Raw genomic sequence first — 18,819 nt, forward strand, 5'->3', positions numbered from 1 at the left:
ATATTCTTTATTTTTTTTTAATTATTATTATTACATTTATTATTATTATTATTATTATTAATGCAAGAAAGAACAATGGCTTCCATTTCAGCATGCTAACTTTCTAGGAAGAAAAAAGCTGTAGATTAGCTTGGATTCACCATCGATGATGGTAGGCAGGTTTCTGAACCATAGCCCAGTGTCCACCAATTAAATAAAATCTGGGGTCCTTGAAAGGTTGAGAATTGGGTTAAAACATAATGTACGCATGAACTATGCAAACAGGGTTTGTTTTAGAATATATTCTGCGAAGTATATTGAATAGCATACGTAAACGTTATTATAGGGACTCTGGAGATAGTTACAGTACAGTACAGTCAATTAAAAGACAGAGTGAATGTCCAGCATCATTAAGATGAAACAGTGCAGTTTTCCATTCGTACCTGGAATCTAGCACTTAATCAGTTCTAGTAATTTAAATCAGTCTTTCTCCACTATGCTCATGATGAATCATGCCTTTGTTTATTAAGTAAGACACTCCGCTCACTATAGCCTTGGTCTTTTTTTGCAGCCGCTTTCCATTTTGCAACGTAAAGGCAAAGGTTTATGCAAGTGTTTCTTGGGTGCTTGTAGGCCCTACAAACACATACTGTGTAGGGCCTACACAGTATGCCCTACACAGTATGTCATTACAGTGTGTACTGTGGCCGTGTCCTCACTGGTTGCTGTGTGTCATTAGCGTATGAACTGTAGCAGTTGGGGTGTGTCATGGAACTTGCCTTGGCGGGGTCAGCTCCACATGCGTCAGCGCTGTCCTCGTCACACAGCGCCCCCTGTCTGGCGGCGTTCATGCCGGTCAAGCACTGAGTCTCTCTCAGGGAGCCCAGGCAGCACTGTGTCTGGGCCGTCCTGGGACATAGAACACAAGCAGGATGATGGTTTTCTAAACCCTTTATCATCAGTACCTAGGAGGAGCGATGGTATCGCTCGGATATACAGGGCCCACAGAATGAAGTGACGCAGTGTTTGGACTGTGACTGTGACCCAGGTTAGCTGTTCCGCCCGTTGGCTCTGCCGTAAAGGTGAGTGAGTCATGTTTTCACGTTTTCCTTTGAAGTTTAATTAGAAGTTGAAAGAGAAAGTGTTTGTTTTCATATTTTAGGGGGGAAGAAAAGCCACAAAGGATATTAAACTCTGATAATTGAAAAAATAAAGGGGCGGGGATAACATCTCAATCAAAGACCTGTTGATGATTGACTGATGATTACCAGTTTAACAGAAGTTGAACTTGACCCATCATGCCAGCTAGCTGAATCAGGGTCCACTTGAAAATCTCCAAAACGCTTGCGGCCCACCCATCTGGCCACTTATTTATTGTCACTGTCGGGCAGAAACCTCTTATCTAAAATGTTCTTTATTTGTGTGCGTGTGTTTGTTCATAAATTAACACCCTATTTGATCATACTACAGCATCACACAACATCTTAATGTTTTGCAGGTTATTTTGGGGGCACACCTACAATCACTTGAGTAGAAGTCCCTAAAATGTATGAAATGTCTCAAACTTGAGAAATGAGAAATTGTGAAGAAATAGATGCCACTTCAATAGAGAAATATGCAAGCCTACAGTGGAACTACTAACTATTATTATGTTGCAGCACATGACCTGGATGTTAAATAATAATAATATAATATCTCAAACTTATATAGCGCTTTTCTGAGTACCCAAAGACGCTTTACATGGGGGGGCTTTACAGAGGTAACAACAAATTAAAAACAACTTTAATAGAAAAAGGAAAAATAACACTAAAAGCTAAAGAACATTAAAAGACAGTGAAAAGGGTTAGCTAGGGAAGGCAATATTGAAGAGGTGGGTTTTGAGGGTGGATTTGAAGGGTAGGGGCATCTCTGAGTGCCTTAGGGAGGGCATTCCACAGGGTTGGGGCAGCAAAGGCGAAAGCCTGTTCCCTCATCAAGCTCAAATCTCAATATTATCCTCATAAATATAAATAATCAAGTTATTAATTTCTGTTATTTGAGTTATTTGGTTACAGTCAATTTATACTACAGTATTTGGCTCCACCTATGTGCATCTTATGTGATCTTATAATGTGAAGTGTATCGGAAATCGGGGCCGATCATGACATGTTTAAATGATCAGATCAGGAGCACAAAAATGTGATTGGGACATCCCTAGTATCAATATGAGATCCATATCATGATATTAGACTGTATATTGTCCGTGATTTGGGATATTGTACTATTGTGATATTGGAGGAGTTGCATAAAAATATAATTTTCAGATGGGGAAAAATCGGTATCGGCAGATACTCAAAATTAAAATGATCTTACTAAATGTTGCTCAACAGAGAGATGATGATGTTCATAAAACCGTGGCTCTATATACAGACAATATGCTGCAGTAATGAGCAAGTTGCAAATGTTGAGTGAGAGCATGCCTGCAGCAGTCTCATCAAGAAGACTGAATAGGGTTGATACAACATTGTTTAACATACAAAGAGATTGTTTCATTTGTGTGAAGGCCAGTACAAGACCAGAACATCTGACAGCCATTATGGCTGGTACTGGTATGTGTACCAGAGACTTAAGGTCCTTCATGCAGCATCAGAAAGGTTGATGAAGTTGTACATCATCTGCTCCTCTCGTACCCAGATCTCTTTGTGTATGATGACAAATATACAATATACAGTATAATACCGGTAATATGCCGGGCGGCAGTGCCTCAGGGATAGAGTGGCCAATAGAGCGGCTGGATGGAGAACCGTGAGGTTCGCAAGACAAATTTCAGTGTGAACTAACAATATACCGGTAGTACTATATCATACCATATTCTCAGTTCGATCCAGGGCTCCCCCAGAGTTAGACTCTGAACCCCTAATTGATCCCGATGTGCAGGTCGGTGCCTTGTATGGTTTCCTCTGCCATCGGTGTGTGACTGAATGTGTGAATGTAATGCACAATCTATGTAAAGTGCTTTGGATAAAAGCTCTATATACTGTAAATGCACCAATTTCCATTTACGGTATATAAACTCCTTGACTGTTATGATGACATACTGAAGACACTAACTCTGAGGAAGAAGATGATATTGTCTAAATACAAACCCTGGAAACATACAGCATTATAATTTGTAGAACATGGAAAGTCTGATGTTGCATGCTCTAAAAGTGTGCCCATGGGAAATGGGCACAATGAGAGAAGATGCAAATCTCCAAGAAAATACTCCAGAACTACTACATAGACCTGCAGATATATCGATGAAGAAAACCATGGACCAGTGTCTTCAGTATGTCATAACTCTTATTTATTGAAAGTGATGACTTGTCATCACTTTCATTTATTTAAAGAAAGATGTTAACTACTTCAGTGAGATTAATAAAAGCTTTGACATAGATACTGGTCTGCTGTTCTAATTCTTTGTTTTATAGCTGCTATATTTCGTTTAGATATTTAGTGTTTTAGGTAGCATTTATGATATTTGTCATCATATGCAAAGAGATCTGGGTACGAGAGCAGCCGATGTACAACTTCACCAATCTTTCTGATGCTGCATGTGAAGGCCCTGTCTCTGGTACTCTGACCAGTGACCATGTGAAGGCCCTGTCTCTGGTACTCTGACCAGTGACCATGTGAAGGCCCTGTCTCTGGTACTCTGACCAGTGACCATGTGAAGGCGCTGTCTCTGGTACTCTGACCAGTGACCATGTGAAGGCCCTGTCTCTGTACTCTGACCAGTAGTCCTGGTTTTGTCTATGAACTGATTGCACAAGACCGCAAGGACTTTTTTGTGCTATCCCTTTTGGACTGATTGTATGACTGTACTCTGTTGCTGTTTTTACATGTATGTCTAATAAACTTTTAAATCCATCAATCAATCAATCAATTGTGCTGGCCTTCCCACAAATGAAACAATATATTTGTATGTTAAACAATGTTGTATCCTATTCAACAATGTTGTACCCTATTCAGTCTTCTTGACGAGACGGCATGCTCTCACTCTGGTCTTACTGGAGTAGTTTTCTCAACATGATACAGTATATGATGAGGAGAGGAGAGTATATTGAATTTGGGTTTGCCAGGGTTTTATGAACATCATCTCTCTGTTGAACAACAGTTAGTATGTGTTGAAGGTCTTCTGCCGTGGGCTTTATACATTATGGGTCTTGTTTCGTGCCTTTTTCCAACTGTTTAGCAAAGATGATACAAATATTTGGATCCAATATTCCATTTTGGTAAAATGTTAAAGACACACTTCAGAATTTGTACAGTATCTATGTTGTGCATTGCGCGCACTATTTTTAGGCTATAGTATATGTGCAGTAACCATATTACAAGTGATTCTAATTAAGTCTATTTTCCATTCTGGTGAAATAGTGTCAGGGCAGGGTTCTGCTATTGTCAATGTACTGGACAGGCAGTAGGCTCTGTTACACTAAAGAGAACTAAATGCTAGGTCACTCTCCACTCCAGTCAGCTAAATAGCTACTTGATTTGACAAGGTTCATCTCATCTTTTCACATTCCAAAATATGTGAAATTATTTTACCTGTCATTTTATGAAGAAAGCCACATACTGTAGGCAATAAGATGCAAGTGGAGTCAAATACTGTAGTATAACTTGACTGTAACCAAATAACTCAAATAACAGAAATGAATAACTTGATTATTTATATTTATGAGGATAATATTGAGATTTGAGCTTGATGAGGGAACATCCAGGTCATGTGCTGCAACATAATAATAGTTAGTAGTTCCAATCTAGGCTTGCATATTTCTCTATTTGTTCACAATTTCTCATTTCTCAAGTTTGAGACATTTCATAAATTTTAGGGACTTCTACTCAAGTGATTTGTTTATGTTTTCCCACCCTTGATAAGTGAAGTAAAAATAAAACGAATGTGATACTGTAGATTTAATTAGTTTTATTTCCCCCCGTTTGGGACACCATATATGTTTTGTGGCATAACTCCACGATTATGCAAGCTACATTTACACAATTGGTATTGCTGGATTCAGTAGAACCTCACCTTTCATACAAGCCATCATATGTGTTGCTATGACAATCCATTCCAGAGTCACTACAAAGTAGAGAAGACATCTACATAGATGTACAATTCCGCCTACTGTAGGTATGTGTTCAAATGACTATATCTCATATTGACATTCAGATATTGACATTCAGTCTTTTCTAGAATGTAGAGGTATGTTCTGGCTTCAAGTATGCCAAGTTTTGAACCTCTCAGAGCTTCCATTGTGAATCTACATGCCTTTAAGTGCCTCAACCACCAGACGGACAGGCTTTATTTTTAGTTTGAGGTGTATAACTTTAAATAACAATTTCACCACTTTTGCAGTAAAATATTTTTATACAAGAATCCATTTCATGTATGGGAGGCCTTAGAGATGAGGAAAAACTATGTTGTGTTTGGTCCTAACTCCAGTAGGGGTATGCCGACTTCTGGGGGCCATTGTCGCAGTACTAAATGGGACTGATCGAGGGTAGCTACTGGGACGTAAGTTGGGACTTGATCACCCCGACGGACTGGGTCACCTGAGTGAGGGGTATGATGTTGGGAGACCCGAAACCCTGATGACCTTGGGATACATCCCAGGTGCATCCATGCGATGTATTTTTGTTTTGTTTCAGTATTCATTTATGATATAGGCTACCAAATTTATGTTGATAAAATGTGTCAAAAATATTTAAAATCTTTCACTGTTTTTCCCCAAGATTTTTCGGGAAAATAGCATCCTGAATGTTGTGAGCGTTGTGAGTTAGCATTGTAGATTGGTTATTTATCCAATTGGATAATTGGATTTAGGCAATGTATATAGGTTTAAAGTGCTCCTTTTAGGCCTGTTTTCATAGACCTGGTTGCGTATTTCTCTCGCATCACTGTTAACAATAGGCACTAGTAATAGACATTCTTGCTAACTTGCAGCTGTGTTGACCCTGCTACAACACGTCTGTCAGTGTACCCAGACAGTAGCATCAAGAGGCGGCAGAAAGCAGGCGTATCTTCCGGAATTGTAAACAGCTGGTGGATGGAAATGACGCTCGGGCGTGGCTGCAACTTGACATGTAGGCAAACGTTTTCGTTTTTTTGCCGACACGTCCAGTTGCAGCTGCGCGCGAGCCGCGAGCGTAATTTCCATCCACCAGCTGTTTAAAAACCCGGAAGAGACGCCTGCTGTAGGCACCATTTTGCCGCCATCTCTTGAAGGTTCTGTCTGGGTACACACTGTGTGACAGCCATCCCCAGCCTGTGGATGCCACTAGTGGTGCCGTTTAAGATTTTAAACGTAATATAACTTAATTTAGTTTACTTTAGTTCTACACCTACTGGTGCTACTTGGACAAGTGGGCCACTATAGCTCTACTCCACTACTGAGGCTTTCTGCCACTCAGCCTCAAGAATGTTTTTGATGGCTCTCTTTGTTGGATGCAGTGACAGGCCAGCGAATCCGTGAATCCGCTGGTATTTTTTGTTTAACTCCTTCAGACTCCTTCATCCGCTGAAAAAACTTAAGAGAGGTGCTGGAGCCACAAAGGGAACATGAGAAAAATAAAGAGAAGCTCCGCACACTCAGATCTGCGCACAATCAATGTATTTATTTTTGCAAGCTTTCGGTCTACTGCCCTTCTTCAGGCATGTGTTTTGTGTTCAAAAATGTGTTTTGATACCGAATCATTAAATAGTAAATTAAAGTATGCTACAATGTTAGTTCCATTGATCCATGCCAGAAAGAACACGATCAGTCGATTGATCATTAAAATAAACACTCTGAAAAAGCAGGAGGCCCACCCATCTAATCGCTGAAAAGTGGTCAGAAGGGTGGGTGGCGAATACTTTCAGGATTTTCAAGTGGGCCCTGATCCATGCCAGGTTGGGAGCCTCTGTTCTATGATTGATTGATTTAATACTTTATTAGTCAGAAATGTAAACAGAACGTGACTGGTAGCGCCAATGGAGCATAGAAGTCTGCTTCCATGTGAGCTCCACAACATCGTGGCGTTTTTCCTTTTTTCCTGCTACTGTACTAATGCTCACCCACCTTTATTTATTTATTATCTTATCTCAGGTGTGAAAATATGTAGAAATTTAGTTTTTAGTTTTTTTTTTGTCTGATTTCCTTTCCCACTTTCCTTTACCAAACACTCTATATGTACATAACAGATGCTAACGGAATTCACGGACAGATGGACAGACATCATAACAGGCTTATGAAACATTGTCATCAAAGCTGCCATTTTCAAACACCCATAAACTTGTTGTGGCCAACATAAAGTCAACCTTTTTAAATATTCATCACATTAATCTTGCCGATAATAAGTCTGACAAAGCACAAGCCAAGCGGGGCAGTGTCCCTACATGCATATCTTCACAATTAACCATAACTCAGCGCAGCATAGCGAGCTGGCATAATGACCAAAGTACAGCATGATGGAAATGCTTATTTAATGAGGGGTCTTACCGGCATATGGAGCGTCTGTCAGCTCTGGGGAGCTCCATGTTGTTACAGTGCCCATTAAGCGAAGCCCATTTCTCTCCCATGTCACAGCAGGCCGTCAGCAGCTCCTTTGCAGACGCTGTATATAGGAGGAACACACGCACGCACGCACGCACGCACGCACGCACGCACGCACGCACACACATACACACACACACACACACACACACACACACACACACACACACACACACACACGCACACGCATACACAGATCAAACAAACACTTATCTAAGAGTTAGCAGCACTTCGGAAGACCTGCGAGACGTGAAAATCGCGCAACAACATTGGGCCGATTCATACTCCTATTTAGTAGTGCCGAAATGATTTCGGCTCGTCAGACATTTTCAGTAGCACCGAAGAGCCGACTTTAGGACGGTACCCGCCCCCCCCCCCCGAACCTCAAATGACGTCACATCGTAGGCTCTACAGAGCCGAACCGACTTTTATTCGGCTCTAAAATAGGAGTATGAATCGGCCCATTGAGGATTGAAAATTCTAAATGTCAATTTTGTGTGATACCCTAGCCTAGCTGTTCAATAGTTGTGGTCTTCTTCAAAGGGCAGTGCTGGCTGGGTCTGCTCACTCAAGGAGGACTATGTAACTGGACTCTATATGACATGTAATATAGGCCAGAATTGATCCAAGCTTATCCTGGCTAAAGGGCCTGAAGGAGCAGAGGAAACAGCAACACGTTGTCACTTTGGTTTCTTTCTTCCAACAGACCACGGAGAGCTCTTGATTTAGAGCAAAAATGTGTTTAGTTTACTTAATTTATCACATGACTTCAACAAGACGACGGTGCATTCTGGATTTAATTTGTGCGTTCTGCAGTAAAGCAGCGTAGCAGACAGAACTCATGACCGCTCGTGTCCTCCCAGTCACAACCTGGAGTTAAATATCGCTGTGTGTCGCCATGATTTAACACACATTAGCAGGGGTGGAAAAGTATCAATACTGCAATATAGAAATATTCAGTCAAATATACAAAATTCAGTAAAAATACAAAAGTATTGGTATCAAAATGTACTTTAAGTAACAAAAGTTAAAAGAATGTCCCATTTCAGTTCAAAATGTATAAAATAAATCTTTTCAAAAAAGCTGATCTATTGTACATCTGCTAATCAAATGGCCAAAATGTATATAAGTGGTTAATGTATGTTTTGTAAAAAATAATCAAAATCTACAAAGGAGTAAAAGTACAATATTTGGATCCGAGATGTAGTGGAGTAGAAGTAAAAGTATTGGGAACTAGAAACACTCAAGTAAAGTACAAATACCTCAGAATTGTACTTAAATACAGTACTTAAGTAAAAGTAAATTCACTATAGCCCAATCGTATAACTTCAGAATTTGCACAAAGACAAATACTGTAAACAGCAAACAAAACAATCTCACATTAAAACAAAAAGCTCATTACTTAAAGTATTTTGTATAATTTATCATACCAGGCATTACTTCGTATTTCAGTGGTGATATACAACTGTATTGTAATGTGCACAAATGTGTTGTGGCCTTTCCGGAGGCACCTTCAAATCGACAGACATGGGAAAAAAAGAATAAGCAAAAAGCTGATTGGAAACCTTTTGGAATACATCTATTTGTCCAGAGTGGCGCTTGATTAAAATGAAGTGCTGGCTGAACCCGGCGTCGTGTCTGGAGGCAATGCAGAGCCAGAATCAGGTGCCAAATGGAAATATCTCCCTGACTCCAGATGGATAAAGTTCAACAGACTTCTGAGAACTTCCACCGAAGAAATTAAGAGACTTTCTGAGGTCAGTGTGGCATTTTTTTACTTCCAATATTTCAACTGTATGATTTAGTTTCTGTTTGAATGCCCCTGTTGACAGACTCACGACTACAATGCCGAGGACACCAGCTCAGAGGAGTGCGAGTGAGAGCAAGTAATTTATAGGTTTAGAAATGAGAAGATTTGAAGAGTTAAAAGCACACACAGTGACTGTTTGATGCATAAATATCCGTGCCACTACCCGCAGTCTAACAAGTCTCTTTGAACCGGAGAGAATGCAGCTGTTATTATAAGGCAGAGATCATCATGATTCCTCGTCGCTTACATTACGTCCCATTCATTTTCTCCAGGTGAAATTGACTCAAATGAAGCCCCATGTGTCTGACCAGATGGTAGGATGTATGTATCTTTGCTGTTGGGAAGAAACCTCCTATCTCCATATTCTAACTTTGGTAAATGAATGCCCTACGTCAGGGGTGGGCAACTTTGACGACGGAGAGGGCAACTATATCTCCACACTCACTCCAGAAGGCCACGTTGCATATTTCTGTCATGTCAAAAATAGCCGATCTACAAGCTCAAAACGCATCGCATCAGCTATTGGAATCGTGAAAAGTAACCTTTTTTTAATTTAATTTCAAATGCATTTATTTATAGTTATGTTAACTTTATGAACTAAATACAAATACATACATACAAATACATACAAAAAAAGACAATGACATTTTAATCCTTGTCATTAAGCTACATATAAACTGAAGTCTATATGTAGACTGGTGGTGGTGGTGGGGGCCGCCAGTTGCCCATGCATGCCCTACGTGATCATACAGCATCACACAAAAGCTTCAAAGGTAGCGTTTGAGCTTGTAGACCTGCTACTTTTGCTACTTTTGAATTTTAAAAAACTGTTTTGTCCACCCGACAGACGATATACATAGTTAAAATTCAAATCAAAGGCCATTTCCATTGAGAAATGTGGACGCGTTAAATGAAAATGATGGCTGAAATAGATTGAGTTACGCTGAGATTGGCTATACCATAAAAACAATGATGAAGTGTCTCATCTGAACCATTTCCCCCCCCAGGCACTGTGACCAAGTCTCTCCTCCCCATCTATTCACAGACCTTCTAATTAGGCAAAGCAGCAAACTCATTTCTGTGCAGTAATTAGCTGGGCGGATTTATCTCACTTGCGAGGTTGTTGTGTGTGTGTGTGTGTGTGTGTGTGTGTGTGTGTGTGTGTGTGTGTGTGTGTGTGTGTGTGTGTGTGTGTGTGTGTGTGTGTGTGTGTGTGTGTGTGCGCGCATGTGTGTTTGTGTGTGCATGTGCGTGTGAGTGTGCGTGTGCGTGTGTGTCTGTGTGGAGGGGAGCCCAAACTACAGATTTGCGGCTCCGATACCAAATTAATTCGAATCAATTTGATTCGATTAAAGTTTCTAAAAACTAGAAAAGTACAAAATAATCAGTCTACAAGCTAGATGTGCTATTTTCAAAAACTTTTGAAACTTGCCCAGAATGCCCAATATACTGTATGCCCAAGCATGGTGGATGGTTGAAGGACACATCAGCTGCATATTTGGCGCTGCACCGCGGCAACATGGACATAAGGGCTACGCTTGCATGCGGGCCCTCTGTCTAAGACAAACTTCTTCCTCAGGAGACAAATAATAAAGAACCTTGAACCTTGAACCTTGAATTGCCAACACCTTTCTTTTCTACACCTGTCATTACATGTGCCTAATATCAGACCCAGACAGGCTACTGTCTCTCGCCCCAAAGTGAGGGTGACATCACCCTCTGTGAGAGTAAAGTATTAGATGAAGGATAGAAAGGGCCGACTCTGGACATGTCTGGGCCCCGCCGTGTGATAAATCAGCAGGCTGCCGCCTGGCTTCTTCCCGCTAATTGAGCCTCATGTCTCTCATTCCCTCTCTGTGGACATGATGAAGCAGTGTTGCCAGATTTCGCAGAGGAAATAAGCAACCAGGTGGCCCGGGTGACCTATACGTAGCCTCCTGCTAATGCTGCCTGACAGCGTGTCGTCGGTTCGACTCCCGATCCTGACGACCTTTGCTGAGTGTCACTCAGCGTCTCTTTCTCCCCATTTCCTGTCAGTCTACTATCTCTAACAATAAAGGCAGAAAAGGCAGAACAAAAACAAAAAAATATATATAATCACACCTGTGTGAAGTGAGTGGCGCTCTTATCATCGTACATCATCATGCATCATCTCATTCCGGCCAATCACAATTTGCGTCATCACCTTCGTCATCAATGTTTGTGTTACGCAATGTTTGTGTTTACACAAAAACAAAAAATGGTCCATTCATTGTCAATGGCATCTAATGTTTGTGTTCAGACATTGGGTTACATACACCAAAAGCTGGACATAGGAGGGGCTATCGCCTCGAAAGGTTAATAAGCAACCAGGTCTATGAAAACAAGCTCAAAAGAAGCGATTATTAAAGGCGTAGTGAAATGAAAAATGTTTTTTTTTTTTATTATTGTATTATTTTTTACACCACATCCGTGGTCATCATATGAGCATAGCATACCTAACAATGGATACCAAAAAATGGGAAAATTTTCATTTTTGTGTATTTACTATTTTTATATCAAAAGTCCATAAAATCTCATTTTAATTACTTCCTGAAAACGTACTGCGTGATGACGTGTCGAGGCCCACATCGATAAAAGCTAATAAAAATGAAGCTCACCCGTTTAATTCCCCATATCTGCGCATCCGTCCAACACTGTCCAACACAGCTGCTACTGATTACAGAAATCCTCCATTTTTATTCCCATTCAAGATAACATCCAGACAGTGTATTACTCGGTTTTTAACTTAATCATCATGCTAAAATATGTATCTGAAAACATTATAGGGTAGAAATAAGCCACATAACAGTAAACTGGTACAGCTGGCCGACTATCTGACTTGTAAACAAACACACACCATGCGTCCTGCGTATACTGTAGCATAGTACCGTCCCTAGCTACCTACCGTCCCATCGCCTGATTGGTTCAGAAACTTCAGAGCGGTGTTTCAAGTTGAAACCTTCTGAAACTTCAAAATAAAAATAATGCCCACCATTTCCGTTTCCCTACACCTTTAAGGCACATGAGCACTTTAGTTTAAACCTATATATATCGGCTATTTGAAAATAGCCCACAACGTGTTGTAGACTTTTTGAAAACAAATCTTGTACACAACCAAATATTTTCAAATGGGGGGCTGCTGGACAAATATAATTGGGTGGTCCTTGACATGGAAAGCCGTCTGGTTTAAACTATATACTGTAAATAACAACAAGAACCCCAAAGGGGGTTCCCGTCCTTAATGGGTTAAAAACAAGCAACCTGCAACTACCAATATTTACAGGGGACTTTACAGAAAAACAAGTCCAAAGCCACTTGGGCTAGACATGGCAACACTGACTTGAAGCAGTGCTACTGTACAGGCGCCGCTGATACGATAGGTACTAATCACAGACTGTGAAATGTGAAAAACACGTGGAGAGAGGCGAAGGTCCCTATTTCTATGTTCAAACATGTGGCTGGTGTTGCATGGCTGTCAAGGGTGACTGATTTATAGGAAATATAGCAGATAATAGCTTATTATACATACTCGGTTGCGCAGTTCAAGGGTTAGATTGATGTCAAAGGTAGAGAGAGAGAGAGAGAGAGAGAGAGAGAGAGAGTGTGAGAGAGAGAGAGAGAGAGAGAGAGAGAGAGAGAGAGAGAGAGACAGAGAGAGAGAGAGAGAGAGAGAGAGAGAAATAAATGCCCTCACAGTGAAACCCTAGAGAGAGATGAGACAGTTCTCTCTCCTCTCAGCTCTGGGACTGAGGAGAACATTGACTAGGTACAGATGGTATACGTAGCGTTAGTCTGACGGCCCAATATCCGACATTACTAACCCTACCCCTAACCACCCCTAACCCAAACCACACACGGAAGCCAAGGGCGACTCTTAACCGTCCATGCACTTATGTGGGACCAATGGTACGTCGGACTAACGAATGCCCCCCGGTACAGACTCATTGAACACAGTCTTGGAATCAAGAAAGGAGAGAAGACAGACTTTGCACCCACTGCACACAAACTGAGGTAGTAACTGAGCTACACTTCCCCTAACCACTTGCCCCACTGTACCAAGACATTAGAGACACATACTGTACCGTACTTCCCAAGGATTACATAATCATTACAATCACACAAGGAGAGTTTGAAAACATGACGAATGACAAAAAACTCCCATATCTGTTGTCTGGTGAAGTACAATAATATTGTACAAACACAGCAGCAAGATTGTGAGCTGTTGTGACAGGAGAAGGATGTCTAATGGAATACAATCATGATGATTACAATCCACAATGATTTGGACAACAAATCATGTGTGTATCCCTGCACTAGACCAAAAGTTCAAAAGTTTACACCAAGCTTACCTTGCTATATGGATGTATAACTATTTCTGAGAGAAAATGCACATTTGTTTTTACAGTCTTCCCTCAAAGTTGCAATGTAACACAGCATCTGTTTACACTTGAATTGTATTCTCATTCATATGGAATTTGATGTATTGTTTTGTTTTGATTGTTTTGTTCCACTTTTACTTCCAATTTCTCATGCCTATTTCATTCTCATTTGAATTGAAATTTGAATTGGCAAAAGGTTGTGTTGTGTTGCACTGCATTGCACCAAGGCAAGCAGACGCTGCTATCCAGAGCGACTTAACAATAAACAAGGTACCCCATAGAATGCAGAGAGCTAGTGTATAGATGACGTCAACAGGTCAACCAAGGACCTAGCATCAGGCGTAATGTTGTGAGCATCAAGCACAGAATTGAGGGTATGCGCATAAAGTGAGTGGCAAATTGAGTGTCAAATTGAGTGGTTTGGATGTATGGGCCGTCAAGGCCAGAAAGTAGTTTTTCACCGCTCAGTAGGAGTTTCCACATAACGTCCAGATATGATGATGTCACGAGTCACGCGCATACCCTCTATCTGTATTGGGTTGGCACTGGCAGTCAACCCTCAGCATGAGTACCTGCAGAGACACAATACGTTGCACGATCTCCAACGCACCACCGCTGTATCAAACAGCAGCTGCTCATGACATAACACAAGGCAAGCCTCTCTCTACTCCAATCACCCATGACTGACTGTATTTCCAGTCCATCCAGCAGCTGTATCGCCTTTCAAAAAGACATGCGTATTTGACAGCTATCCTACTAATTACCATTTAAAGCCAGAAGCAGATGGACATGATGTGAGCCACCTCCGTGAACCCTTGACTCATGAGGTTTGCAGTTATTTGAAAGGGGGCCCTGCAGGCTTGCGCTTCTGCCTTTGATGGTTTCACACAAAAACCTCCGAAACCTCTATTACACCGCCCTGTGGTTGAATAACCAGCATGACGGCCTCGCAGAGTAGCGTACAGTATAGCCTAAGCCAGTGGCTCTCAAGCTGTTTCGTTTTGCTATCTGTGATTTGCCACAAATTGATACGTATTTGGCCACAGACCCCCATCTGAAAATATGTCGTACCAGGGAACCCTAGAATAAAGATTTGTCTTAAAAAATGCAAAATGATTTACTTTTTTTAGATTCTTTCAAATTCTCAAAATTGCAGATGTAGAAGCTCGCAGCACAGTGCACGAGGTGGTCCGAGGGTGCCCAGACTCACTTTGAGAACCAATTCTGTAGCGTACTGAGCAGTGTACAGCAGTGATTCTTAAAGTGGAGTCCAGACGAGACCCTCAGGCTTTAATTGGGAGGGGTTCCAACTTCCAAATGGACCCTCAACATGACAGCAAGAGGTCAGGTTGGGCCGCGAATGCTTTCAAGTGGGCCGTGATCCAGAAACCGCTAAACGAGGGCTGTAGTTAAGGATACTGTACATGCAGAAGGGCCAATGTTTGCAGAGACAGAACAGCACCTTGCTAATGTTTTATTTGGCATTCCACCTGCAAACCTCTCAAGGCACCATCAATCTATGGACACATGTACGCACGCACGCACGCACGCACGCACGCACGCACGCACGCACGCACGCACGCACGCACGCACGCACACTAACAAAACAGAATCATGTGCGTGTACCTATTACAGCTATATATGCTACAAGAGCCTCAATCTGCATCCAGCATCAAGTGAGCTTATATTGCCTGTGTTTTCCTACATGTAGTAAATTGGTTCAATGTATTTCCCTGCACACCCTCCAAAGCCCTGTAATTTGACCATGCAGCCATTTCCTGTTGCTTTATTATGTCTAATATATTCCAAGCTGCATGCACACCACGCCAGAGTGCAGGAAATTCTATAATTCCTTGCCCAGGCAAATCCATCTACAGACATTTATTTTTTTGGACCAGGTGATGGGGAAACGTATTCCTTATGAAACAATGTTGTCTGAGAGGTCAAGTTTCAAGCTGCTCTTGGAAATATCCTTCATTAGAGATGACTTATTGGGTAGTCGGATTTATGCGTGTCGGATTATTGGGACGTTGGACTAACGCTACGCACCCGTCCATAATAGTACAGACGAGCAGTCCCTCTATTCTTATTTACAGTGGCGGAAGGTACATTTACTCTGCACAAAATTAAGTTTAAGTACTTTTACTTTACTTGAGTATGCACTTTTCAATACTTAATTTGTATTATTATTATCCCACGATTTTGCAACCCATTTTTTCACCCAGTGTCAATTATCTAATGTAATCCTGGGTGCTACACTATCTCTGCCAACCTGGGGGGGGGGGCAGCGGACTGGCCTCATGCTTCCTTCTATGCATGAGGTGTCCAAGCTGCTTCTTTTCACCTGACAGGGGAGAGTTTCCCGGGCACTTTTCAATACTTACAACAAAATAATCTGAGTTTGCACCACTGGCTGTTTAGCAGCTCTCCCCAGTTCCAGCTTGTGTTTGTGTCTGCATGGTTTCCAGGAATCTGGAGCCCATGGGTTTATTTATATTTAAATAACATGTGACATGTGCATCGTTTGGTGGTCAGTAAGCAGTAAGCACATGTTGTTGGAGCCAGATAGATAGATACTGTAGCAGCCTGGAAATTCCTTCAAGCAACCTGGAAGCACCCCAGATTATAAGCAGGAGCCTCTGTCAAATGGATCCTCACAGCAACAGTACCCACTACCCAGCAAAAGATCCTGAGTGTTTATTCAACTCTGACAGGGTTAAAATGGACCCAAAGAAGGTCCATTTCTCTTAGTATTTTTTTACACTCTTGTTCTGACATTTTTCAGTGAAGGTAGGAACAGCAACATGTCCGGAATTCGCGTTCCTTTTCATCCTCAGGAAAATTATATATCTTCTCCTGAAAAGCAGCATGTCGTGACAGTGCTGGTGATAAAAACTAGTCGTTCCGTCTCACCTCAGGTTCCCAGATGATTTCTATATACGCTTAGAGACACATGTTCGTTCACTGTAACCTTGACCTTGGTAAAATATAGTTGCTGTTTGTTGGGCAAAAAACTTCTCCATATTTTATTTTATTCTACTTTTGCTACTTTTGAATTAGAAGAGTTCAGGTTTGGATATAATTATGAGGTTTCCACCCACAGACGTTATTATTAAAATATTTCAATACACTGTTTCTCAAGGTCGGGGGGGGGTGCGGGGGTTTGGGGTTGTTTTTTCATCAATAATGCCCCACTTCGTCATACTACAGTGTCACACAAAAGTATAGTGCTACATGTTGCACTGCATGCTTGTAGATCTGTTATTTTTTGTTAAGGGAACACAAAAGTGGTTAATTGCATACATCTGTCGGTTTTTATAAATATTGTAAGTAAAATAATAACTACATGATACAGATTTTTTTCCCTATTTCCTGAAAAGTAAACCGTTTTTGACATACAAGGTTTTTCCATCCAAACATTTTCAGATGGTGGTCGCGTCACGGACAATTTTGGGGTGCTTGACTTGAAAAGGTTTGAGAAGCACTGCGTTAGATTGATTCCTCCTTTGAGTTGATGAGAGGGGTGTGTGAAGAGGAAGAGGGGGGGGGGGGTGTGGGGGGTGTACAACCTCAGTTCAGCTGCAGTGATTACTGGGGAGGATTGGGAGCTCCCAGAATCCTCGTGGGAGACCCGGGGTAATCACAGCACGCTCATGAGGGAGCAGCAAGTACCGTCTGGCAATCAGGCCACAACAGTGGTCTCATTCATCACATGATGGGGGCATTGTGCTGCACACAGTACAGGTACAAGCTATAGCTCCCCTAGAAATCCTACACCAAGTCCAGGCCAGCCAGCCTCACGCAGTCTAAACAACCCATCCTGCACACGACTATACTCCCCATCCCCCATTGCCCTCCATGACACACACAAGCACACATGCACGCGTCAGGGCCGGATTAACCATAGGCCGCTAGGTGCAGCTCCACCGGGGCACTTGGCAAGGAGGGGCACCTTGGCAAAAAAAGAAAATTGGGGCACGGTGGCAAAAAAAACATTGGGGCACGGTCAGTGGCACAGTTGGTAGTGCTGTCGCCTCACAGCTAGAATGTACTGGGTTTGATTCCCGCTCGGGACGCTGTGGGTGCTGGCGGCGTGTTTCCTCCTCCGTGTCATCAGTGCCCATACCCGAGGCTGGGGTTGGCGAAAGGGCCTTTCTGTGTGGAGTTTGCATGTTCTGCTTGTGTCCCCTAGGGTAGGTACCCTTTCCCTGGAGGGGAAAGGAACTGGTTGGAATAACGTGTTCCTTCCACGCGCTACATCCAACCAGGGAAACTCCCCCCTGTCAGTTGAGCAACTTGGACACGCATGAAGGAAGCATGAGTTCAAGTCCGTTGCTCTCCCCATGTCCCCCATATATGGGGACTAGGTTGGCGGAGGGTGTGTAGAGCCCAGGATTACATTAGATAATTGACAAAGGGGTGAAAATAGGTTACAAAATCGTGGGATAAAGATTTAAAAAATAAATAAATATGGAGTTTTCAAGTTCTCAAGTTACGTGGATTACACACACAGACATACATAGGTTAAATTGTATTTTAACCTTTGCATAAGCTTGTATGGTCGTCAAGGCTAGGGCAAGTGATACGGTGAGTGCTACAGACTGAGGCGAAGTTCCACAGTTTGGGAGCCAGAAGGGAGAAGAGTCTGGGACGTGTGGAGCGTTGTCCAGGATGTTTTAGGGTGGTGTTCTGAAGAGACAGAGAACACGCACGAGAGGGGGGTGTATATGTATCGACTGAATGGAAACTAGAAAAAGTGCCCTTCTGGGCACAGGTCTCCACCAGTAGGATAGGAATGTTTAGGAGTAATATAAACATGTTTTTTGTTTGTTTGTTCCAATCTTTGCCAATCAGGATGGAATATGGGAAATGGTGCAGATCCGTGTTGATCGCACGCATGCACAATCCACCTGTTGGTGGCGCTATAACAGGCCAATGTGAAATGGGTGGGCTATATTCCTCAGCCTAGTAGGAAAGTGCGTGAAAGATTTCACGTCAAATTGCACGCTGCGTTCATGATTTGAGGCTTTTTGTTCAAAACAGGCCAATCCTGCAAAATTTGAAAGCCAATGTTAGCCAA

General features: G+C 42.0%; 1 protein-coding gene across 1 annotated transcript in view; it reads right to left on the reverse strand.

The window, feature by feature from the left end:
• Positions 1-18,819, reverse strand: part of LOC310862383 (fibulin-2-like) — a 59,254-nt gene that overhangs the window by 29,566 nt on the left and 10,869 nt on the right. The window contains exons 3-4 of the mRNA XM_083770262.1: positions 7,476-7,590; positions 759-888 (exon numbers count right to left, since the gene is read on the reverse strand). Coding sequence (XP_083626388.1) covers positions 759-888; positions 7,476-7,590 — 245 coding nt within the window. The remainder of the gene's footprint in view (positions 1-758; positions 889-7,475; positions 7,591-18,819) is intronic.

The sequence above is a fragment of the Protomyctophum parallelum genome (assembly GCF_964188405.1).
Source record: "Protomyctophum parallelum genome assembly, chromosome: 7".
In the NCBI taxonomy this organism is placed as follows: Eukaryota; Metazoa; Chordata; class Actinopteri; order Myctophiformes; family Myctophidae; genus Protomyctophum; species Protomyctophum parallelum.